At 30.5% G+C, this 24,628-nt stretch overlaps 9 protein-coding genes across 18 annotated transcripts; 4 read left to right on the top strand and 5 right to left on the bottom strand.

Moving 5' to 3' along the window:
* The first annotated feature begins 121 nt into the window (after positions 1–121).
* On the top strand, positions 122–4,386 carry LOC128893823 (alpha-mannosidase 2). 3 transcript variants are annotated; one of them, XM_054155070.1, is made up of 8 exons: positions 122–247; positions 471–666; positions 743–2,097; positions 2,161–2,499; positions 2,588–2,896; positions 2,968–3,499; positions 3,578–3,730; positions 3,802–4,386. In XM_054155070.1, exons 2-8 carry the CDS (start codon positions 538–540, stop codon positions 4,384–4,386), a joined length of 3,402 nt encoding a protein of 1,133 aa, XP_054011045.1. In that variant the 5' UTR covers positions 122–247; positions 471–537. The 3 variants fall into 3 exon arrangements, with proteins under 3 accessions (XP_054011045.1, XP_054011046.1, XP_054011044.1); XM_054155069.1 differs by having other exon boundaries at positions 127–388; XM_054155071.1 differs by having other exon boundaries at positions 125–666; positions 3,578–3,700; positions 3,781–3,945.
* On the bottom strand, positions 4,383–6,351 carry LOC128893835 (N-alpha-acetyltransferase 40). 2 transcript variants are annotated; one of them, XM_054155096.1, is made up of 4 exons: positions 6,139–6,351; positions 5,186–5,568; positions 4,954–5,112; positions 4,383–4,535 (listed from the first exon to the last, which is right to left on the bottom strand). In XM_054155096.1, exons 1-4 carry the CDS (start codon positions 6,349–6,351, stop codon positions 4,433–4,435), a joined length of 858 nt encoding a protein of 285 aa, XP_054011071.1. In that variant the 3' UTR covers positions 4,383–4,432. The 2 variants fall into 2 exon arrangements, with proteins under 2 accessions (XP_054011071.1, XP_054011072.1); XM_054155097.1 differs by lacking the exon at positions 6,139–6,351 and adding an exon at positions 5,722–5,861.
* Positions 5,764–8,244, top strand: LOC128893833 (3'-5' ssDNA/RNA exonuclease TatD). Of its 4 annotated transcripts, none has more exons than XM_054155093.1 (2): positions 5,764–5,868; positions 6,838–8,244. In XM_054155093.1, exon 2 carries the CDS (start codon positions 6,861–6,863, stop codon positions 7,794–7,796), a length of 936 nt encoding a protein of 311 aa, XP_054011068.1. In that variant the 5' UTR covers positions 5,764–5,868; positions 6,838–6,860; the 3' UTR covers positions 7,797–8,244. The 4 variants fall into 4 exon arrangements, with proteins under 4 accessions (XP_054011068.1, XP_054011067.1, XP_054011066.1 ...); XM_054155092.1 differs by lacking the exon at positions 5,764–5,868 and adding an exon at positions 6,139–6,228; XM_054155091.1 differs by lacking the exon at positions 5,764–5,868 and adding an exon at positions 6,343–6,474.
* A 113-nt stretch (positions 8,245–8,357) lies between these two features.
* Positions 8,358–11,067, bottom strand: LOC128893826 (uncharacterized). 3 transcript variants are annotated; one of them, XM_054155075.1, is made up of 6 exons: positions 10,781–11,067; positions 10,560–10,709; positions 9,697–10,480; positions 8,974–9,617; positions 8,792–8,897; positions 8,358–8,692 (listed from the first exon to the last, which is right to left on the bottom strand). In XM_054155075.1, the coding sequence occupies exons 2-6, from the start codon at positions 10,675–10,677 to the stop codon at positions 8,470–8,472; spliced, it is 1,875 nt and encodes a 624-aa protein (XP_054011050.1). In that variant the 5' UTR covers positions 10,678–10,709; positions 10,781–11,067; the 3' UTR covers positions 8,358–8,469. The 3 variants fall into 3 exon arrangements, with proteins under 3 accessions (XP_054011050.1, XP_054011051.1, XP_054011049.1); XM_054155076.1 differs by having other exon boundaries at positions 9,697–9,711; positions 10,781–11,062; XM_054155074.1 differs by lacking the exon at positions 10,781–11,067 and having other exon boundaries at positions 10,560–10,770.
* A 147-nt stretch (positions 11,068–11,214) lies between these two features.
* On the top strand, positions 11,215–21,627 carry LOC128893821 (uncharacterized). The gene is made up of 13 exons (XM_054155063.1): positions 11,215–11,587; positions 11,665–11,833; positions 11,905–12,504; positions 12,574–13,914; positions 15,233–15,379; positions 15,447–16,271; positions 16,343–16,873; positions 16,933–18,135; positions 18,203–18,712; positions 18,786–19,150; positions 19,219–20,804; positions 20,877–21,130; positions 21,198–21,627. Exons 1-13 carry the CDS (start codon positions 11,430–11,432, stop codon positions 21,363–21,365), a joined length of 7,857 nt encoding a protein of 2,618 aa, XP_054011038.1. The 5' UTR covers positions 11,215–11,429; the 3' UTR covers positions 21,366–21,627.
* Positions 13,771–15,211, bottom strand: LOC128893838 (uncharacterized). Of its 2 annotated transcripts, none has more exons than XM_054155099.1 (3): positions 14,819–15,211; positions 14,231–14,673; positions 13,771–14,150 (listed from the first exon to the last, which is right to left on the bottom strand). In XM_054155099.1, exons 1-3 carry the CDS (start codon positions 14,842–14,844, stop codon positions 13,942–13,944), a joined length of 678 nt encoding a protein of 225 aa, XP_054011074.1. In that variant the 5' UTR covers positions 14,845–15,211; the 3' UTR covers positions 13,771–13,941. The 2 variants fall into 2 exon arrangements, with proteins under 2 accessions (XP_054011074.1, XP_054011075.1); XM_054155100.1 differs by having other exon boundaries at positions 14,744–14,840.
* Positions 21,628–21,774: 147 nt separating the features above from the next.
* Positions 21,775–22,504, bottom strand: LOC128893841 (uncharacterized protein C14orf119). Its single transcript, XM_054155106.1, has one exon. It carries the CDS (start codon positions 22,495–22,497, stop codon positions 22,144–22,146), a length of 354 nt encoding a protein of 117 aa, XP_054011081.1. The 5' UTR covers positions 22,498–22,504; the 3' UTR covers positions 21,775–22,143.
* A 305-nt stretch (positions 22,505–22,809) lies between these two features.
* On the bottom strand, positions 22,810–23,620 carry LOC128893842 (uncharacterized). The gene is made up of 2 exons (XM_054155107.1): positions 23,200–23,620; positions 22,810–23,109 (listed from the first exon to the last, which is right to left on the bottom strand). The coding sequence occupies exons 1-2, from the start codon at positions 23,480–23,482 to the stop codon at positions 23,030–23,032; spliced, it is 363 nt and encodes a 120-aa protein (XP_054011082.1). The 5' UTR covers positions 23,483–23,620; the 3' UTR covers positions 22,810–23,029.
* A 125-nt stretch (positions 23,621–23,745) lies between these two features.
* Positions 23,746–24,549, top strand: LOC128893840 (signal recognition particle 14 kDa protein). Its single transcript, XM_054155105.1, has 4 exons — positions 23,746–23,901; positions 23,962–24,034; positions 24,112–24,224; positions 24,299–24,549. Exons 1-4 carry the CDS (start codon positions 23,878–23,880, stop codon positions 24,413–24,415), a joined length of 327 nt encoding a protein of 108 aa, XP_054011080.1. The 5' UTR covers positions 23,746–23,877; the 3' UTR covers positions 24,416–24,549.
* The last annotated feature ends 79 nt before the right edge of the window (positions 24,550–24,628 follow it).

Genomic DNA, 24,628 nt, shown 5'->3' with positions numbered 1-24,628 from the left:
AGATCCAAGATGATGTATCTACGATGTTTGAGTTCTAGTAACATATCCTCAGGAGTTCTAACATCGTGGATACAAGCCTTTATAGCGCAAGCACCACTGCTTACCCCGCTTACCAACTCATATACATACACCACTGTCCACTGCTGTCACTGGCTGTCACTTACTGATGTAAACATATGACAGTAGTTGCAACGTTGAACTTGCAAAGGGCAAAGTGCAAGAGCAATTGCAATTGTATAGTAAACAGGTGTGCAATATTGCCTGTCAATGTAACATTCATACGTTGTTCCTTATGAAATTAATTTTATATGAATCGAACAAAACACTACATTTCCTTAATGATTATTATTTACCTTGAACAAACCTCTAAACGTGATGTTCAATCTAAGTTAAGATTCAACTGTTTTATTTATATTTAAACATATGGCGGTAGATTTCATTTATACATCTATTTTTACTATTATCAACAGTTTTGTTTAACCAAACCAGTACTGTACTTGTTTATCAGTTAGTAAGAGAATCAGTTAATATACGAGAATGAGGACTAGAAAAACATTCGCGATTCTTGGAGCAGGATTAATTTTAGCCTGCTGCATTATGATATATTTAATGATGGATTTAGAACTTTTTCCACCTGGACAAGGATCCAAACTTTCTGTTAATGATGTAAGTCTCCATATATATATATATAGAATGTTATATACATATATTTTTAATAAAATCTTGTATTGTATGCTTTTAGAATCAGTGGTTACACTTTGAAAACAGACTAGCAAAGCTAGAAAAAGATTTCAATAAACATCACGAAGTTATGAATGCTTTAAGAGAAGTGGCTGAAGCAAAAAATTTTGTTCCCGTACCTCAGTCTGTGAATCATTATAATCGCTCTATTTTTTCGAGTTCTTCTCATTTAGGAAAAGTACTTACATGTAATTTTAATATACAAAAAGTACCAGAAGTAGATGTACAAATGTTAGAGATGTATAAACAATTAGAATTTGATAATGTGGATGGTGGGGTTTGGAAACAAGGATGGGATATCACATATGACGATAAGCAATGGCATCCAAATAGAAAGCTAAAAGTTTTTGTAGTACCACATTCTCATAATGACCCTGGTTGGCTTAGCACCTTTGAGAAATATTATACGCTTCAAACGCGAAATATATTAAATAATATGGTATCAAAATTGGTAGAAGATAGGAGGCGTAAATTTATTTGGGCAGAAATATCATTTTTCCAACTTTGGTGGGAGGATCAATCTAAAACAACGCGTAATTTGGTTCGACGTTTACTTCACGATGGCCAGTTGGAAATTGTATCAGGAGGATGGGTTATGCCTGATGAATCTGTGTCTCATTGGATGGCTCAACTCACGCAACTTACAGAAGGTCATCAGTGGTTGAAATATAATTTAGATTATACACCAAACTCAGGTTGGGCTATAGATCCATTTGGTCTGTCTCCAACTATGCCGTATCTTTTGAAGAATGCTGGATTGGAAAATGTATTGATACAAAGAGTCCATTACTCTGTTAAAAAAAAATTAGCTAGACAAAAACGTTTAGAATTCCGATGGAGACAATTATGGGATAACGACGGATCAACGGAAATATTCACCCATGTTATGCCATTTTATAGTTACGACGTTCCGCACACTTGTGGTCCAGATCCAAAAGTATGCTGCCAATTTGACTTCTTTAGGCTTCACAGTTTTGGATTAATTTGTCCATGGAAGATAGCTCCGCGAGCTATAACTAAAGCAAATGTTGCAGAAAGAGCTGGCCTTTTATTAGACCAATATCGTAAAAAAGCTCAACTTTTTAAAACAGATGTAGTATTAGCACCACTTGGAGACGATTTTAGATACACTCACTTTACTGAGTGGGATGCTCAATACAACAATTATCAAAAACTGTTTGATTACATGAATCAGAATCAACAAATGAATGTCCAAATTAAATTTGGAACATTAAGTGATTATTTCGACGCTATTAGAGAGAAATATAATTTAAATGAATTTCCTACTTTGTCAGGAGACTTTTTCACATATTCCGACAGAGATGATCATTATTGGAGTGGATATTATACATCAAGGTATGCTTAAATGCATACTAATTATAATTAATTATCAACAAATATTTATTAAATATATTTTAGGCCCTTCCACAAGCGACTAGACCGCGTGTTACTGAGCTTATTGAGAGCATCAGAGATATTAAATACCATAGCTTGGGCTAAAGGTAATAACAAATTAGTGGAAGGATCTCTTGCACAACGGTTAACCAAGGCAAGGATGTGGCATTCTTTGTTTCAACATCATGATGGTGTTACTGGAACTGCTAGAGACGAAGTAGTTATAGATTACGCAAAGAAGATGATAATGGCTTTAAACAATTCTGCTCATGTACTTCAGCAATCAGTTGTACATTTATTAAAAACTTCCGAAGAAGCTACAGTCGATACAGATGCCGTGTATATTTCACTCGATGAAACTAGGTTTAAATCAAATTTTTTATCTTTTTCAGAAATCTAGAATTTTTGTGTCATTTTTAATGTCCAAAGAAATTTACTTCTTATGTTACAGATTACGTCATACTAGCGCAGGAGACAAACATGTACTTATACTTGGGGATGAAAATCCCGTAAAAAAAGTTATTCTATACAATTCTCTTCCAAGACAAAGGGTGAAAGTACAGACGTTAATTGTCTCAACACCATTTGTCAAAGTTACGGATCGTATGGGTCAACTAGTGGAATGTCAGATCTCTCCAATTTGGATAGGCCCTGCTGCGTTAACTGCTGTTAGATATGAGTTATCCTTCTTAGTAACAGTACCTGGATTTGGTCTTACAACATATATAGTTCATATTCTACGTAAATCATCATTTCCACCGTACGATACTTCTTTACATAGATCTCTTTATATTTATTCTATTGATTTAATTTTATCTTTGTCGCGCACAGGGAAGTACACCTGGCAAACGTGACTGTTTTTAACACAGATATAAATCTTCCAAAAATACCAGGTTTCAATCAAATCCAAATAGTATCGAATTTGCAAGAATTTTCGATTTCGCAACGACCAGAGTTGTCAGCATCGTTCGGAAATTCGGGTCTCTTGAAAGCTTTGAGAGTCGGTAACACAACGTTTCCAGTTCATCTGGAATTTGTCAAGTATGGTACTAGAGGCTCTGGTAAAGATAAAAGCGGAGCCTATTTATTTTTACCCGACAAACCGGAACCAGATTTGGTATTTACGGACAATAAGTGTATCGTACACTTGATAACTGGACCCATAGTGTCCAAAGTATTTGTAGAATTGGCTCATGTGCGTCATACTTGTACTCTGTATAATTCATCTGGCGGCGATGGGCTTGGATTACATATACTTAACGAAGTTGATATATCAGAGACACAAAATTATGAACTTGCCATGAGACTAAGTACAGATATAACTTCAGGAGACCAGTTCTTTACAGATTTAAACGGGCTTAATGTAAGTATTAAATTTGTTTTAGAATATACACGTATGTAGAAACTAATTAATATACTTAAAATCATAATCATTACTTAGATGATTAAGCGCCAAAGGTTTCCAAAGCTTCCTACACAAGGAAACTATTATCCAATGGCGGCGAGTGCGTATATAGAAGATAAGAAAGCTAGATTAACAGTAGTAACAGCACAACCATTAGGTGTAAGTTCTATGGCGTCTGGACAAATCGAAGTACGTATTTAATACTCGCTTGAATTAAAGTAGAAATGAAATTGTTATAGCCCAGGAATATTTGTATATAGATCATGCAAGATAGAAGACTACTTCAAGATGATAATAGGGGATTGGGGCAAGGTATAACTGACAACCTATTGACAAATCATATGTTCATGTTTGTTCTTGAAAAGAAAAAGTCTCCTTGCCCGTCTCCGTCGCCGGCAGTTAATCATCCTGCAGGATTATTATCACTATACGCTCATTTAGCTTCGGAAGAACTACTACATCCAATAGTCGCAATGCATCCGCATTCTTTTCCTTTCGAATTGAACGCGCATTTTTCGCCACTTCGTTACGATCTGCCTGCAGATTTGAGTATCGTCAGCTTTCGAGTGTTTCCTATTCCAGAAGGAGCTGGTAAAGGTATCGGTATGGTCTTGCATCAAGCAGCTTTAGATATGTGTTGGAATGATAATTCATATACGCGCTATTTTAATATCTCCGAAACAGGAGAAGTCGATTTAACAAAGTTCCTTAATTATACGGATGATTGGATCATTAGTAAAGCTCCTATCACATTCCACAATGTAGGGCCATCTTTGAAGTCACCTATCGTTAATTTATGTCCGCACCAAATATTACCGATTCTGTTTCATAGAACACAATCTTAAGTTTTACGAAATTTAGTACTTTATTTTTACATAATTTCACAGTAAGTTAGCTCGGTTTCTTGCTCATTGATCCAGCATCAACGGCCTTACTCAGAATAATGTAGTGTAATTGATTCGATACAGATGGACTGGTCTTATCTAGCTTGTAACTGTAACAATATTAATCGAAAAGGAATTATACATAATACGAATAATGGAAACAAAATTAGTAATTAGTTTTGTTTTGATTGTACAAATGAGTCTCGAAAATTATGATCTTATTAACATATACTATACTGTGTACAGTGAACTAGCCTAGTCTACAATTTTTACTACGTAATATTTTGATTATATTTATCAAATTAGATGTAAGTAGCACTAATATAATTTTAGTTGAGCAATGTCATGTCATATTTATATGCATATAGATAATAGTCATTTGATAATAAAATTCTAAATGGACATAAAATTGTAATTATTATCATAAAAAATTCACATCTTTGAGAATAAACTTTGTTTTCATTAATTAATAAAATGTTCATATTTCCTTGCATTATTGTGATATAAATATGAAAGAAGTTTCATTACCCAAGAGAATAAAAGAACTGCATAGCTGATGGATTATGTTTAAACACAGTCACAACAACTTTACGCATTTTGCTCTCCAATGCCATAGATTCAAGGGCTGACATTATGAAGTGACCAAGTCCTTTTCGCCGTATTTCCGATTCCAATTGTATTTCATAGCTATATTAAAAAATAGAATACTTTTTTAATTTTTAGAATTTTTACAAAATACATGTATATAAAATTTACACACCAATATAATACTTCTTCTCTGTGATCCATGGTAAAACGAAAATGAGAAAATCCAACAAATGTATTGTTTAAAGATGCTACTAAATACCAAGCTGTTGGTTCTGTTAATTCTTGTTGTTTAGCTACTGGATCCCAACCCCAATCGCACTCTTCATATAGAGATTTCATATTACGTTCCATAATATCAAATACCCAAGATAAACATTCAGGTTGTGCATCCGTAGCTCTTGTACAAAAAAATTCAATAGTTTGATTGTCCGGTGTTTCATATTTGTGAAAAAAATTTAAATGGTCCAAGGGATTTGTCACAGAATTTGCTTTATCCACTAATTGTTGTGCTAAAGCTTCCCTCTCCGCTAGGATCTGACGTCTTGTTTTTCTTTTCTATACAAAGAAAGAAACTGATTTAACATAGCAATGTAATTTATGTATATACGAAACTTGTATGAGACTGATAAAATTAAAATACCTAATTTAACTATTTCAAGTTCGTATGGTACAAAAAGTATGTTGATAATATATAAATAAAAATAATACCTTCATTTTACATTCCCTGTGTTTATTAAAGCTATTATGATTTTAGGTTATGTTCTTCCTCCGGTGAATAGGAAACGAAAGGTTAATTATTTCGATGTAAAAGACAAAATATCTTAATTATTTAAGAATTTGAATAACTTTATCAAGGTACATAACATTCTTTTTCAAATTTATTTACAGTATGAAGCGTAATTTATAATAATATAAATAAATATCTCTGTTGGGTTACAAAGAATTATACATCGTGTTTCATCGGTTTATCACGAAATATATGTATGTCATGAATTTAAATGAAATGTATATTATCGAAAATTTCTTTTTATAAAAGATCACAAAACCTTTATGTTATTATAAAAGGTTGCATGACTTAACATTGCAAATAGGCCTGTGTATAACACACATTATTAAAGTACGTACAAGCAACTGTGTATGTGTGGTACCAATCGCATAATATGTATGCACTACAAAGTACAATAGCCATTGCATTGTGTGTAGCCTATTATATACGTATGTACGAACATTTGGCATAAATATGTGTGTGTTTATTTGCGTTTTCTCGTAAATTAAGAAATTTAAAAAGAAAAAAAGCTTCGAATCGGTAGATAAAGTATTCTCACATCGTACATGCATACGTATATATATGCGTACATTCTAAATATTTTTACAAATCATTTGGAAAAAAACTTTTATGGTGATATCACAAATTAATTGAAATTTCAACGGGTTGGCAACAGATGCATTTTGTACTTCATTGTTAGTTTCTAAAAGAGTATATTTATTATAATATTTACTTCTGATTCAATGTATAACCTTTTCTTGTTGGTCTATTAACTTTTTTTTCTTTCGATTAATATAGGTTAAGTAACTTAATCACGTATTATAACGATTCATCATATTTGCCTTATCGTCTGCAATAATGTACAACATATGTTGGCCAAGGATAAATTAACTAATGATTTTACTTGCTAAAATCTCATAAGTGTTTCTGTAATTACGAAATATATCGCGTAAATTCTATTGTCATTTTAATATCTCTGGCTTACATGTATTCGCATTGATATATTCTTTTTAGCATGATAAGTAGCGTTCTTAATAATTGTTTTTGTCTTATTTTAGGTATTTCAATCAAATATTGAGGAATGGCTGAAAATGCTACTGCATCGAATGCAGAGGAAAAGCCTGTTTCCTCTGCTATGACGCAATGCTATGAAAATTATATCATAGTCGACGTTGGTGCCAATCTTACGAATAAAAAGTACAGCAGAGACTTAGATAGTGTAATTCAAAGAGCGAAAGATGCCGGGGTTCAAAAGATTATGGTAACAGGTGCAAGTATTCGATCTAGTAAAGAAGCATTACGGTTAACTAGGATATACCCTGGTACTCTTTATTCTACTGCTGGCGTGCATCCCCATGATGCAAAGTCATGGGAAAATCCTGATACTTTACAAGAACTCAAAAGTATAGCTAATAATCCAGAATGTGTAGCAATAGGCGAATGTGGTTTAGATTATAGTCGCGACTTTTCTGATCCTGAGACACAACGTGCTGTCTTTCACAAACAAGTAGAACTTGCGTGTCAGTTAAATAAACCACTTATAATACATGAAAGAGGCGCTCAAACGGATGTTTTAGAAGTCCTTGACCATTATAAGAATTGCTTACCACCGGTTTTAGTTCATTCCTTTATTGGAACTGCAGAAGAAGCACAAGTTTATTTAGATCATGGCTTCTATTTAGGAATTACAGGGTATTTGTGTAAAGATAAATCTGATAGCGGTATCAGACAACTGTTAGAAAGGGGACTTGCACCTTTAGAAAGAATATTAGTTGAAACAGATGCTCCGTTTATGTATCCTAATACTAGAGCCAGTAAACTACCTACGCATGTTAAAGATGCTCTCACAGAACGATCCATGACGTTTCTTCATCGTTATTGTACTTTTCAACGTAACGAACCGTGTGCCTTACCAGCAATAGTGGAAATGGTAGCAGCATTCATGCAAATCACTCCAGAGGAAGTCGCCTTAGCTACTGCTTTCAATGCTTTGAAATTATTTGGTCTAAATCAGTGATATTAATCATTTTTTATCATAAAAAAAAATGGTGCTAGTTGGTGCTATTAACATTTTAATTATTCTTTTACAAATACACGATCCCTTTCTACATTTTAAAAGCATTGTTTGTGTGTCTATACACATGTACCTTTTATAATAAAAATAACGTACATTGATGTAGCCTGCTGAGAAAAACGGAATTATAGAAGGAACGTGGCAAACAATTTTTATTTTATTTACATATTAATAGATACTGCCTTCTATATATGTTAATCATGTATGTATACATAATACTCATCCATATGTTAAAATTAGTATTCCATAAAATATTTCATTTATTATGATATAATACAAATTTTGTAGGAATATGTATAAAATACATAAAATTCAAAATCATACAATTTTATTGTTGATATGTTATAAATATTTTCATATAAATAAATTGTTACACAGATACATAATTGATCGTAAACGTGTTTTAAATGAAAAATCCCAGTTTCGAACGCATCGGCAATGCCATCGTTAATTTATTATATTCATTTTTTAATATTTCAATGCATTAAAAAGAAGATTAAATCATTTGAATGGTAAAAATAAGATTTTTATTCTCTTTGTAACATATTTATACTTATTGTACTTGTTTACATTTTTGTCACTTACCTATTACAAATATTTTAAATAACATCTAAAATTAATTGTTTGTACACTCTGAAACTTTACATTTTAATTGTATAGCTTTTTGAAGATAATTTCTTTGTTCATTTGTAGGAAGTTTAACCCATAAACTCAATTTTATGATAACAGTGCTACATTCCATCAAAGCTACTAATGATTTTAACTCTATTTCCCATATACTGTGCATACATTTTAAATTAGAAGAATATGCGTTTGATGGAATAACAAAAATAAATAACCTGTAAAAATGATATATATTTTCATTATAATACATTCTTTCCATAGCATAAATCCTAGAAATAAATATTAAGCTTTGATTGAAATGTAAATTTTCTTACTTGCGACATTCTGGTGGTATTTCTAATTCTTCCGCGAATATATTATCATTGTTGTTGTCATTAATAGCTATTGGAGAACCATCTGGTTTTACCACAATAGTATAGTCTATAGTAACAAAATAAGAAATTTCATACTAACAATTTTTATCCTTAATTAATCATACAAACAATTAAATTCTCACCAATATGATGACCCAATTTTGTTTTCAAACCACTTTTTATGTATTCATCACCTCCTACTATTTCTGTTAAACATTGTTTGAAGGAAAGACACTCGTCTTTGTTGCTTAATGCTGTGATTTCATTTACTGTGTTTTCATTTAATGTAACTCCATCATACTGAGGATAAAGGCTTTTAACGATCTGATGTAATTTCAAAACATTGAACTTAATTTTTTTGTCAATTAGATTATTGCTTATAGAATGATATAAGGTAAAAACTTTTTCAATGAGCTGTGAATTATAACAATCCAGTGCCAATAGATGTAATACAGTTGTTGCTAAATTAGAAAATGAATAACTTTCATCGAGTTTATTAATAATATATTCGCATATCATTGGTTTTAATAGTTCCCAATTCTGTGGTTTATGATTGGCAATATTTAAACCTCTCAAAAAATTATATACTTCATATTGTGTACAATCTGATAACAGAGATGGACTTTCAATATATTGTACTGATAAATGGTCTAACAGAGGAATATAGCTGTAATTCATGTAATTTAATTTCTTCAAGATTTTAAGACTATCTTTGAAATTTACACTGTTAACTAAAGCAGCTTGAGTTAATGCTCCTACAACATTTTCATCATAAAAAAGCATATCCCTAAAAAAGAAGGAAATAAAACATAATAAATTAATGAAGTGGAAAATGTAACATATAATTATAGTTATCAAATACTTACCCCATCAGAACTTTCCTAGAAATAAGAGAAAGTAAAAATATTATGTCACTATCACTTAATAATCGAGACATATCTTTTATCTTCTGATTCACATGATGCAAAAGATGTATATAAGGCTTAGGCAGAGCAAACTCATTTGATAAAATGTATAATGCATGATAAGTAGGTACTATAAAGTCCAAAGCTATGATTTTGAAATTCTTGAATAAAATATCAAGAATATATTGCATTGTTTCGAGATCCTTTATATCTTGAGCAAATTGGAGAGTACTTAAAAAAGTTTCTCTATCTTCCTTAGTTAGTTCAAGTTGTGCTTGTATACGAAAAACTATTGGCAACGCAGTAACTAAAGATTTAATCAAAGGTAATTGTTGTTCTTTTATCAGGAGTTTATATACTTGTAATATTTGTAAAATTGATAAATCATTTATAGAAATTTTTATAAATTGAAGTAATGTTTGAATTAATACAGTGTTAGATGGGACATTCAAATGTAATAAAAGTTTCAATGTATATATAATCTGACCCATGCTCAAATATCTCACATTTTTATGTATCAATACACATGTATCATTAAATTGTTTAGAATCTTTTATATATTCATAACTGAATTCTTTATTTGAATATAACGATTTCAAAAAGGTAATAGCTTCATTCAAACACATTTTCATAGCAATTTGTGCATCACTTTTAGCCACATCTTTAAGATTATTGTCTGAATTTGAAGCATTAAATATCTTTACATTTTCCTCATGCCTTTCCAATTTCTTAGATACTACAGTATCTACAAAGTATATATAATATATATATGTAAGAAAGTATTATTCAAATTCTTAAAAACAATTAATAAATTATTCCATTACCTTGCATAGGATTTTCGAAATTTGATAATGTGTTACATGCATAACTTGACGTTATCAAATTACGTAGTTTAATCGAATTTAACGTTAAACTGTAATAAGTTTTAACAACCTTATTCATCGTGGTAACGTTGTTTAAGTTTATAAAAAATTCTGTAATAAACATCAAAGTAAATATTTAGAATTTATGAATGTGTCAAGTTGAAAGCAAATTCAATTAATACCACAGTTTTATTGATAAAATAATAGTTCTTCTATAACATTAACTTCGAAATAGCATTAGATGAAGCGTAATAGAAAAGCATGTCTAAGTTTAACTGCGTTAATTAACCTAAAAGTAGTACTTTGAATGATTTTGGGAAAAAATATTAAATTCTAATAAAAATTTAAAAAATCATGAAACCAAGTAATCCTTTTTTACAAATGTTAAACAATGTTAAATTTCATCTATTGGATTAGGTTAGATTATGTTCAGATGTTGATGTTGGTTGATGTCAGTGGCGCCATCGATACATTTACTAAAAAAAATACTTTGATTTCATAAATGCATACTTAATACGATTTTTTGCTTTAGAACGTTACAATATATTAGTTAATACGTCAAATTTATTATTTTATGAGTAAGTTATACAATGCTGCAATAATAAAAAATCTTTTAGTAAGTGGCGCCATCTCGTAAAGAAGCGGTTAAGCTTGTAGTGGAAAATGTTGCCATTGTTCCTGTTAGATGGCGATACCAACGTATTTCCATGAATGAGCGATGCACCTAATCAATGTTGATAATCAACAGTTGATCAGTAGTGTTTTGATTTGTGGTTAGAAGAATATGTTCATTGCTTTTTCTTCGCGCTATGTTAATCAATTTTTGGAAAAATGTCAGATCAAGTAGTAAGGCTGGGAATAAATAAATGTATATTGTCAAAATTGTGGTACACGTCCCTAATTGTTTACCAAGAAAATGCTAATGGCAAATCATGTCAAAGTGACACTGTGGATTTTGTTGAATCTCAGACTTTATCAGGAAACTTAATGTATATACAATAATTATAAGAGTATTATATAAAAGTCTAAGTAGAATTATCCTCTCTATTTGTTAAATATTTTTCAGTCATTTGCAAAGTAAAAGTCAACATGAGTGGATTACTCAAATATTATTGCAAAAACTTATCAACAATGTTGCTTCTTCAGATGTTAAAAATCTTAAAAAACAACATAACTATGTGCAAATGATACATGCTTTACAATTATGCAAAAATTTGACCACGGACATACAACAGGTATTTTAAAAATTGAATCATTTACTTAAATCATTTAATGATTAATTCATTTTGTATTATATACTTCATAGGGACTATTAATGATGTATGAAAATAGTTCAAAACAAACACGTTCAAAAATTCTTGAAAAAATACATGAAGAATGTTTCACATTTTTAAAACAAAATATGCATAATAATTTAACTGTTGTTTGTTGGATCATTAATGAATTATTGTCTGCATGTGTTAACAAGTCAACTAATATTGCTTGTAGTTTACAAGATTTATATTTCTCTTTTATAAAAGAATTACTCAAATTTAAATTATCCAAGCAACACTTTAGTGACAATGCTGTTGGACATGCATTATGTATTATATCAAAAATGAACATACTTGAATCCAATACAGATGAACTGTTGAGATGGTTTTTTCCTATGTTGTTTGAAACATGTAACATTCAAGATATTGAACTTGTACTATACTCAAGAACAGAGAGAAAACTTTTTAATGCATGGTGCACATTTATTAATGAGGTTTATGGACATACTAAAGTTGCTGACAATTTGAATGATGCATTGAAAATTCAAAAAGGACTATTTAATAGTACTTCAAGCTGTACCTCATTTATAAATAAAAATAATCTCATAAAAAGAGTAACTAACATGAAACTGCATTGGGTTACAGATATTTTGGTAAGTGTTTAGCTAATATTACAATTAAAATTATGATATTATTTCTATTTAATATCATCTTTCTTTCAGGATATTTGCCATGTTTTAGTGAAAAATGAAAAATATGATGATATTTCATCAATATTATCCTGTAAATTGTTAAAGTCTTTTTGGCCTGTTGTATTATTTAAAGTTTTAAATGATTGCATTCAGGATATTCCTAATGAAATTCAAGAAAATGAAAACATTATGTGTAATTCAATTAAATTTTTAATATCTAAATGTAATTTTGATGCATGGCATGATTCTACTTTACTAGAACTTGACATTGCATTAAAAAAGAATATTAGAATTATGGAATATATTTTGACTTCAATGAAGGATAATTCTGTTACAAATGGTAACAATCAAATTCAAGAGAAAATTCAACCAGTTGATACATTTCAACAGAGAATAAGTATAAAACAAATATTCAATACTTTATTGCATTCTAATAGTCTGTCAGTATTGAAATTAACAACTGACATACATGAACAAGAGTATAATAAAATAGAAAATTTATTAAAAGATCAGGAATCAGAATCAGAAAATATTTTCTATGCATATTGTAGTATGTTAAGTGCTTTGAAAGCTATTTTATTATGCGATAGTTATCACGAAAATCAAAGCATTATTATACATCACTTTACTGATATGAAATATTATGTACAAATTTTATATCCACTTAGTTTGCGTGTAGAAGTTGTGGAAAATATATTTTCTTTACTTTTCTTGCGACATGACGATTTTGACCATACTTTAAAGAATTATAATAAAAACAATACCAGTACCTTAAGTGAGAACAAATCGATGGAACAGCCTTTAAGGGGTTTTATTTGTAATAAATATGCTATTAAAGATGTGTTATTTCATTTAAAAGAGATTATGTTAGTCATAGAAAATGAATTTACGAAAATGAAAAAAGAAAATGAGTGTACAGAAGAAGAGAAGCAACTTCAAAAAGATATCTCTTCCATTGATGCAGTAATAACAGATGCTAAATGGAGATTAGAAATTTGTACAAATTCACAATTTACAGAAGATGACAATATATCTAAAAACGTAAATAAAATTGAAACTGAACCAAAAGTTCTATTAGATGGAAAACTAATATCTAATCGTTTCAAAGAAAGTATACTTTTTTACCAAGAGGGCAGTGCTTCGGATGAAACAAAGATTAGATCTGACAGCAATTCTGAATCAGAATTGATACATAATAATACTAAATTGCGAAAACGTTCTAAAAATGTACCGCCGACAGTGGACACCGTATTAACCAAAGATACCATATACAAACCATTATTCGTGAACTTAATGTTAGCAACTAAAGAAAGCCTAATTATTCAATGTTTATGGAAAAATGATTACGCAAAGGCGCAGGATATTATAGAGGTAATTTTACTAATGTAGAAAAAGTATTTATATATTTCTTATCGCCGTTTCAAATTGTTCAAATGCATCTTCCTCAAACTCGGTAGGCTCGTATGTAATAAATTGTTGTGTCTCCTCTTTCTTCTTAACTTCTTTGGCTAGTACTCCAGGAGGATTAAGTGCATAATATTGTTTTGCAAATAAAATTCTTTTTCTGGGAAAACAAACCTTGCAACGGAAACACCAACAACACCAACCTATGGAATAACAACCTTCTATTATAGATCATTACCAAACTTGCTTTTCTTCGATAAAATCATTCAATCATCTAAATTACCTTTCTGACACCAACAAGGTATCGCGAGACATATGTATATTAGAAACCACACCCTGATCATCAACCACACTTTCTGTACAGACTTCTTCAAAGCAGGCTTTTGACGTTCATAATTGTCCACTAAGCAATCTATAGCTTTAACACCAAATTTTTTTGATGCCTCTGTACAGTTTTTGAAGTCAAATAACTTTTGCAGTGTTTCTGCAGGATATTTTTTTCTCTGCGTTTCTTCAGATGTATTTCCTTTGGTATAGTTCGATATTTTGTCCGTAGTTGTATATCGTGCTATTTGTTCATCATATTCCTTTTTAAACTTTTCATAATCATAAACTTCTTCACCTGGTTCTGTTTCTTCAACATACACACTGGTTGTATCCACCTCATGCTCGCGTTTTATTCGAAACATTTTCTTATAAAAATTTAGATTTTTGTTCTTTGATGATCTAGAAATAGGTATTGATTAGAGCTATACTTTTATTATTATTTATAGTTTATCCATTAATTATTAAACACTTTATCTAAATCTTCTTTAAAGCCAGCAATAAATGGTAAATTATTTCTTTCTATTAAGTTAGAATTTTCCCATACAATTGGTTCCAGTTGGTTAAACACATTTGCAAACTGCATTTTCTTTAGAGTATCTTGGTTATTATAATTTTCTACCAAAGAATGTAGCGGTTTGTATTTGCTTTCATCTTCCATGTAAAGTTCCATAGCTGTAAGATCAGCAGGCTGAATCATTTCATTTTCACTTTCTTCATCATAGTCTTTATTATCTGATGCTATCTCAAATACTTTTTTATCTTGTAAATTGGCCTATACAAAGCACATTATATAATAGTAAACACATAAATAATAATATTTAATAAATCATTATCATTCACTAATACTCAACTCTGTATAGTGGTAATGAATTAACAGAAACATTTAATAACATCAATACAATTGATACTTCCTGAAATAGCATGTTCAATTGGTTCTCTTTTTACTGTTTGTTCTTAGACAGCTCATATAAAGAATACCCAACTACATGGAGAAATACAATTTTCAAAAGCATTACACATGTTTAAAGACAACGTTTATAAACAAGCAAATATATTGGAAGATAAAAATGAATCAAGAGAAAACTTACAATCTTCTGCATTAGAGGTATGTACTATACATTAGTACATAAGTTATTTAAAAAAAATTATTTAACACAGAAATCATTCCACAGAATCTAAGACTAGTTGCACAGGAAGGTATACAGTCTTCCAGACAAACTAGCCAACTTGAAACATTTTTAGCATCCCAAGAAACTAATTTGCGAATGTTAAAAACTGAAACTGTTAGCAGCAACGAAATATTGACGATATGCGTATTAGATCTAGCTTTAACTATGAGTCAAGTCTTCAGCACGAGCAATTTTTGTAAAGTTGCAATGAAATATTTAAAATTATGTAAAACATTTGACAATACTGAATACGCACATTTCTTTTCCACAATTTATCAATTGTTATACGAGACAAAAGACGAGTTCTCTATAAAAAATATACTCTGTGATACAATGATATCATTGTCTGTAAAGGAATGTAAAGAGAAAGATGACTTTTGGACTGATATTGCGGCTAAATACCACGAATTTAAAGAGTCACAAGCAAGTAAAGATACAATCAATGAAATATTGAAAGATAGTAACTATTTGCCAGGTTTAAAAATACTTGGTAAAATGGCTGTTATTTCAAGCGGAACTGAGAAATATATGCAAAATATGTGCTCCCATTTACAGCTCCTACATACAATTATACCAACTGATCATCAAATATTCACAGTTTCTGATTTACTCAAAATTCCGTTACCTTACTACTTTGGTCATCAAATATTCGAACTTAAAATTGAGCCAAATAAACTCGAAGCTGTTGCACACAATTTACAAGTTAATTTAGTATATAGTATTCTTACAAATGCATGTCCTAGACTGTTTTACGAAAAAAGTATAAAATCCGCTATCGACAGTAAAGAAAACGGATGTATCATTTTAAATAAAGCATCATGTAAATCGGTATGTATCAAATTTTTTGTAGATAGTTCTACTACATTTCAGGGGACATAAAATAATTATTGCTATTTCAGGACCATAGTCATAAAATAGAAAGACCAAACGAATGCATTTCAGATATATTATCAGAACTACTGCAAATTTTGCAGAATTTAAATTTAGGCAAATTTTACTTAAGCCACGATATTTTTAAAGCTATTTCCCAGCATCCTGACATTCAAAATGCATTGAATAAAACAACTCGTCTCATAAGCCTAGATTTGAGTGAATTATCAATGGGCAATGAAACGTTAACTTTTCTTCTGAATACGTGGAATCTCATGTTTCTACATGCTAATTTGACTATCTGGGCGTATCAACCTCCGTTTAGTGATTTGCAACATTCAGTTTCATTGATGTCGATTGGTTATTTAATTGGTGATTTAGGTCTAGTAACGCTTACCGCGCTAAGAGCAAAACTGCTAAATAATATTATGGTAGAGAAAGAGTTTTTTCTACAACTTGAAGAACTTAACGAACCTGTATGGCAAGATTTGGATATTACACATGACCCAAGAGTGATCTTTCTGATGGCTAACGAATTTTATGGAACACCTTGTATCCGAGTAAGCTATAATTTTCATTATGTATCGTGAATCATTTGTTAATATGTTTACTTCCCTAGGTCTGTACTGCAGAATCATTAAACGAAGATTTAAGCACCGCTTTTCATGAATATCTCGATTATTATTCATCGAGATTTGAGAAATCACCGCAAAACATAGAAAAGCAAAAAATAATTATGCTACCCGATATCGTGAAACAATATCAAAATTTCATTTCTCAATATTGTAATAGTAATTTGTATGGCACTAATAACAGCGATAATATATTTTCAGTAGATAACTACTTTAAACTCTCTAAAAAAAATGTAATTATACAATATACAGCGTCTTCCTATTCGTATGATATAATATTGAAGTATACGAACTACCATAATATACACCATCAGAAACAGGTCAATCAGTATAATAGTGTATGGAAAACTCGCAATATAAGATCAAGTTTATTGCAATATTTGGAAGGACATTGTTGGATTGTTTCTTATCTTTTACAAAGAATATATAACGAACATCCAACTATTCTAGAAAACAACTGTGATAATCTGAAACGTATTGCTTGTCTCGAAAATCTTTTAAGTTCGCCGTGGGTCATTGAAATGAAATCGTTGTTTGAAAATAATCAAACGCTTGCAGCTATACTCGAAACGATACCGATGCAAAAGTTATGGCTTCATTTCGAAATTGCATTAAAAGAAAACGAATGGCATACATGCTTGAAACTTCTAAACACTTTGCCAGATGATCTGATCAAACGTACAGAATTGCAATGTTTCAAAGATAAAGTACTCAGTTACATAGTTTCGAAAAACGATACTGCATTGAATGCGGAAATATTGCAATATGTGTATCAAATTAAAGATGTACATATACTATGCCAGACAGTATTATATAATATAAATAAATGGCACATAAATGTTTGCGAACATGCTTTGCTTTATGCAGTAAATAATTCGGATAGGGACAAATTACCTACACACTGCAAATCACAATTAAATGAAATTCTACACAGAGTATTTATTTTTCATAAAATGCTTCCGTATTGTGAAATGAAATCCAATGGGAATTGGTATGACATTGCTTACTGCACTGAAAAAATTGATCCATTTCAAGTTATCAAAACGTTAATAAATGCAGAAAAATTTGAATTGTGTTTAGAGTGGTTGGAAAGTCAAGCATTCTCCTTGGAAATACACCCCTCTATGATGCAAGACTTGTTGTTAGGTCTTTTAAAAAATGAAGCTCAAAACTTTAAGCAAACATTAAAGGTAGTTAAGAACGTTTAAAAAATTATAATTTACGCGAATCGAATACTAACGAAATTTTCGCTTGCAGTTTCTTCAAGCATTACCTTTGAATCAATCAATCAATCTGTGCAAGACTGTATTAAAACAATTACAGTCAATCGACTCGCTTCAATTTATTTCTAATTACTTATTAGAGCATTGCAAAGCAACAGAAACCATCAAACGTAGAAGGATCTTGATAGGAATTGAAATTCTGAGCATGTTAAAGGCTCCAGAAAGATCATTGTACATTCATCTGATAAAAGAACCATTGTTAATGTTAGAACAGTTATTAATGAATTGTAAATTTGAAAGTCTTCAAAAAATATTAAATAGAATTGAAGAAAAATTAGAACAAGTGAATATTTCGAGAAGTAGCTTTGACGAAATTATAAAATTCTACGCTCAGAAATCATTAGATTGTCGCGTGTCTTTGCAATGTGATAACACAGAAAGCAAATCAAAGAATGTGCAGCAATGTGTTTTGGAACCAGAAAATATTGAGTTTGTTATGCCTGCTCTAGTTCCTACAAAAGAAGAATGGGTACCCAATGATAAGGTACACAAGGATGATGTAAAATATTCTGATATTGCTTTGTATTTAATTGTTTTAACTTCTGCTTGTTTAACAGGCTACAGTATGCAGTTGTTGCAAAATCGTTATATTTTCGATGTTTAATAGACGACACCATTGTCGTAGATGTGGTCGTGTTATCTGTGCTCAATGTTCTCAACATCGCATGCATGTATCTGGATATCCACCTTCCGTACTTGTACGTGTGTGCAATGATTGCAAGCAACAGACAGTGTTGCAAATGCAAGTCAATCAAGGAACACCGTCTACTTCAAGTAGCGAAATGTTTGATTATTGGCAATTAACGAGAGATCAGGAGCATAATCAAACTATCAGAGAAGAATTTTCATTCGAGTACGCGCCAAACATTTCTTTGTGTTTGGCTATCCTAAATTTATATTCTGACCATAAAACATACACTAGGTAATGACTGTTTAATATATTTATATAATAATTGTATATATTCTCGATATATGTATTTATTGTTTCAGCTTTTTATTAGATCGTTGCGACGAAATAAAACATCTCTTACAACCTGTTAGTGGCGGGAAAGTAAATCCAGAAGTAGATCATACTGTAATAATTAAAATGATACGTTCTCTATTAATTGCCGCAAAAGTGAAATGCGCGAAACTTGGTTTTAGTACTGGATTAGCACACTGCGATGGTTTTTTATCGCAAATAGATCTAATCGCCAGTTTTGTTCAATCTGATTGTTTACATCTCATACCTTCTGATGATTTAAAAGAAAATACCTTGAGAAAGTTTAGAGATCATCTGATTGAAAAAGAACAATGGATTCTTGCTCTAGATGTGAGTACCAAGGCTGGATTGGATACACAAGGTGTCTGGGCGACCTGGGGTAAAGCATGTTTGAAAATGGGATATTTTGATCAAGCACGAGAGAAGTTTTTCCACTGCCTCGATAAAATTCAGCATGAAGATATCGACGATTGGGTTATTTTGTCGTATCCCAAAGATTCGTTAACACAGAGCAAAAGAGAAATTCGAAAATCGATAACCGAGAATAAAATTGACGAGAATAAAGAACTCACAATGGATGAGCTATGCATAAGAAAAACTGAATTTATAAAGAATCGTCCGTTGAAAGATCCACCGTTACTTTCAGAAATTTTACAAATGTTAAACAATTTAAGCACGTACAAACAATATGTACAGCATTCTCAGTACAAGACTACCGCATCGCAAGAAGTACTCAGTAACTTTGGAAACCTTAAAATGACAAGTCAAGGGAAATTCTTTGTTAAAAATGCGTCTTCAGCGGCACAAAATGTTTATTACTACGAAACTCTTTATTATTTACTGACTTATGGAAGCTATAATTCGATTTTAGAATTTTTTTTGAAACACGAGGAATACAATGAGTGCCTTACTTTTACTTTGGAAAATGATTTAGAACCCGATTTGTTTTTTAATTCGATTTATTTATATTGCTTGAAGAATGGAAGTACCGAAAAACTTCACGAAGCTATGAAAAACAAGGATTCAAATTTATTAATTTGGAAAAAATATTTAATATACGTGTGTCACAGTTTAGAAAGGAGGCAATACTTGAATATTTTGTATCAGTTGCAACTATTTATGGAAGACTCTGTACGAGCTGCGATGACGTGCATTCGTTTTTATCGTAATGAAGCAAGCAATTACACAGATCTCTGTAATAGAAGAAATTTCTTGCTCGACGCCCAAAAGCACTTGGAATCTGAATTGCAAATTGAATCATTAAATCGAAAAAGGAAAAAAAGTACAAGTTCTATACACAGCAATCAAGGAATTTTAACAATGGAAATGGAACTTTCGGAAATAGATAAACATATAAACACGATCTGTAGACAAATGGAACTTGCGAAGTTTTTAGCAACTTGCGAAAAAGAGGGAAGGGCTCCAATGCAGTTTTTAAATTTGTTTTCACATAACGAGTGCGATAATGCGCACACTTTAGAATTGCCGACTTTATTTGGTAATCAACAGCAGAAAATAGATTTAGCTGTTCTAGCTATACTCTGTGGGCACAATATTGAAGAAGGATTTGGAATAGCATTCAGAATAATGCAAGGTGTTCCAACAATTTAAACATAATAAAACAGTATGATTTGTTCATTTATATAAACGATATATATTATTTCAGATTATAATCTACCACAGCAGAAAGTATACTCTTTAGCTGGCCATATCTTGACCCTGAAAAACAATATTCCAGGAATAGAACAATTAATTAAATGTTGTCACACTTCTGGGATTCCAAATTCATATATTATATCAGATTATGCTTTGACACATTGTGTGAAATTGTTATTGAACCGTTTACACAGTGAACCAGAGTCCACTGAAAAGAATGATGTTCATAATCTTGTAAGATTAATAACAGACATAGAACTCAAAGTAAGGTTGTTCTATACATATTAAGTTAATAATCTTTCAGTAACTTTCTAAAGGCTTTTATTTTTAGATAAACGCATATATCGAATGCAAACAACTAAAAGCTGCATACCTATTAGCTGTTAAACATTCGCGGTCGCAAGATATACGAAAAATTTTAAAAGAATCTGAAAGACTTGGTCAAAATGCGATTAAAGCAATATGTGTAAAATGGCTTCAGCAAGAACCAAAGTCATAATTTTAAGGTGTATATTATTGAAGTATGTAAAATATTGGATTAGTTCCTCTATTTCTTACTATTATAAAATATTTATCTATCGTATTATAATTACAAAAAATCTAACTAATACGATCGTAATCTTGCAAATTTTATGCGAAAGTTCTTAAAATGACTGTAATTGTGGATTAAAAACATCGAAAATTTTATTACATTCCACAATTATTTATATAATTATATATGTACAAAGTACTTTATTTTTTTATAATTGCCTGTTCTTCCTTCTATAATTTGAAATTAGCATATGCCTTAATTAAATAGTATAACTATAAGATGTAATTAAATAAGCATTGTGAGATCAAAAAGTGCAGTAATTGCAGTGTTTAAAAGAATTTATTTAAATCGAATATGTATATGATAATAAATAACATTTAAACACTTAATAAAATACGTCTATTTTCATAAACAAAATAATACATCTTTTTCAATGATTTGTAGTTATTGTACTTGAATTCAAACACTGTACTAAAAACATCTTTTGTTACATACTAGACAATGCTGGAATGTACGTATATGAGAAGCATTTAAATAATTTCAATTATCTTTCACCATAAATTACTCCAAAATCCAATAGTTTTAATTATATAAATAAAACTAATAAACTCTATTATATTTTGATCGTATGCCTTTTCATTTAAAATGTATTTTATCTTAATTTCTAATTCAATGAAAAAAGTTCACATTTGCCAGGACACATGGCAAATTGTAAAGATTGTATTAATTATTTTTGGCTGTTTATTTATGATTTTTTATCTTCACTCACTAAAGCTGCCAGTTTTTCTTCATATTTTGTTGCAAATGTAGGGTCAGTATTTTTAATGGACAAAAGTAAAGAATCCTTTTCTTGCTGAGACCAATTATTGCTCCATTCTCTAAAGAGTTTCACACGACATTGAAAGAGGCTTGGAGGTCTGTCAGATCCTTCAGAATATCCCAAATTTTCCATTTTGGACAGCAGTCCATTGACAAGACCTGAAGGTCCACATTGTTCCAGAAGTACACTTAAAAAGTCACTTCTTTGCATTTCTGACCACTCTTGAAACCATTCTATTACATAGCGCAGTTGGGCTTCGTTTGATAACACAGTAGACATGTTTTATCTTTAAAAATAAAAATCACAATTATGACTAACATACATGAAAATTACAGAAGATTATAAACTTGATAAACCACACAAACAATTAAAGTTAGATGTTACTAAAAATATTAAGAAGTAAGAAGGACAGGAAAAAGATGAATAATGAACTATGGAATACTGTTAAAAAGTTGCAAATATACGAGAATATTTCGATAATCAATCAATAATTCGATAAACAGGATACATTAACGTACAGAGTATAGTTATAACTTTGTAGTTTTGGTTGTACCATAACAAATTTATACAATAGTAGAAATTCATATTTACCTGACGCGTTTTCAGTTATTGGCGATGTAAATTTCGTTCACGTATTTTCAATTTATTGCTTCCAATCATCACAAAACATTCTGAGTAACAATACTTATCAGTAGAGATGAAATGACAAGTACATCATATCATATTATAACAATACACGTGAATGTTTTGTTTTACAACAGTATACAAACGTTTTATAATGACAAGTAAGATAAACAATTATGCCGCACGATTAATCGATTAATTTGCATTTCTTAGGGTTAACTTCGATCTCACTTTCAAAATCCGAATCGCTCTCCGACGTTAGCCGATCTAAAATTGATAAAAATTGATTAGATTCCACGAGTTTACGAGCGAATAACTCGCGTATTTATTTTCAACATTTTTTCTTTGTTTATTTACTTTCAACATTAACCGAATCATCTTGTTTGTTCACGAGGCTACTTATAAAATCGTTAATTTTAATTTGAATATCCTTTAAAGAAGAAATCACACCGGTCAAATTGTTCCCACTCAGATCTAAACTGTTATTATTCTCGTAAATACACTCGTTATTATCACAAATTTTTACGTGAATATTTGCGTTATTCATGATTTTGTTTTCCAATAATTTTTCATTGACCTTGTAAAATATTTTCATCCACAACATGCATGTAACATAAGTTTTATATTGGTCAATACTCATAAAAGCTTGTACTATTTGCAAAGCGAGCTGGTGTGTTCGTGTTATTTTCCAAAATCTTAAAATTTACTAAAGAAATAACTTTGCATTATGAAACATTCATTTAATATATGCCATTCAAATACTTTTTAATATTATCAATGAAAGGATGTGGAGAGTTTCAATGAAATTTCATAATTTTCGAAGAATGCACGCGTTTTGTCGTCAATATGCAGACTCGCCATTAAGTGGGTCGTGTCGCATCACCACGCTTGTCATTTGTTGGAACTAAATATTTGAGACCAACTATAGCGTTATATTGAACACATTGTATGGCTGTATAATAAATGTGGTTCTTAACCTGTAACGTAAGAAGCTGTACTTGACAGACTGTAAAGGCATATGTTTACATTACCAAAATGGTTCTACTGGAGAACGATGTGGTAATTGTTGATATCCACGAAACTGTTGTTTTAAAGATTTTATGTTAATTTTAATTTTAGTTTCTAGTGGAGCTGACACGACTTTTTGACAAGTCTCGCATTTCTGGTTCTGTAGTGCTCACTATTAAAAGGTGTAAGTACTCTCATTATTATTGTATAAGTAGTTCAGAAGTTAGAGATTTTATCCAAATATTCTATTTGTCTTTTTAGTTAATGGACACAATAAACCAGTGCCTAGGGAAGGCAGGCCTCCTCTGCCAACTCCAAGCGAATTTCTCTGTTTAGTGAGAGCTACTTTGAGATCCAAGAAAATTTCTACTGTTGTATGTATTCATGTTTTTCTAAAATGTTTTTCTAAAGGAAACATGGTGCAGAAATCATATATTTTGTGTTACAGATTCATTCCAAGGATGTAAATAAATTTCAACAAGCATATTGGAACCTATTAAAGTCAAATATCAACGGTCTTAAGAAATTAAAGAAAGTCAAATCTGCGAAACCTAAAGTTCATTGACATAATATACAACAATTATCTATAATATGTTATTATTAATACTTTTGTATAACGTGAAATCTATTTCCGCTAATGTATAATGCGATACTATCTAAGAAATAAATTACGCTTTATGTAAATAATATTAATACAAATGACTGAATAATTTTGTACGTTTTACACGAAGTATTTTACTTTTGTAGTTTACTGTAATTCCTTGTAATAAGAACATTT

Source organism: Hylaeus anthracinus, unplaced genomic scaffold (genome assembly GCF_026225885.1).
Source record: "Hylaeus anthracinus isolate JK02 unplaced genomic scaffold, UHH_iyHylAnth1.0_haploid 3, whole genome shotgun sequence".
Lineage (NCBI taxonomy): Eukaryota > Metazoa > Arthropoda > Insecta > Hymenoptera > Colletidae > Hylaeus > Hylaeus anthracinus.
Note: the sequence above shows the minus strand (reverse complement) of the source record. Positions and strands in the feature narration are given on the sequence as shown.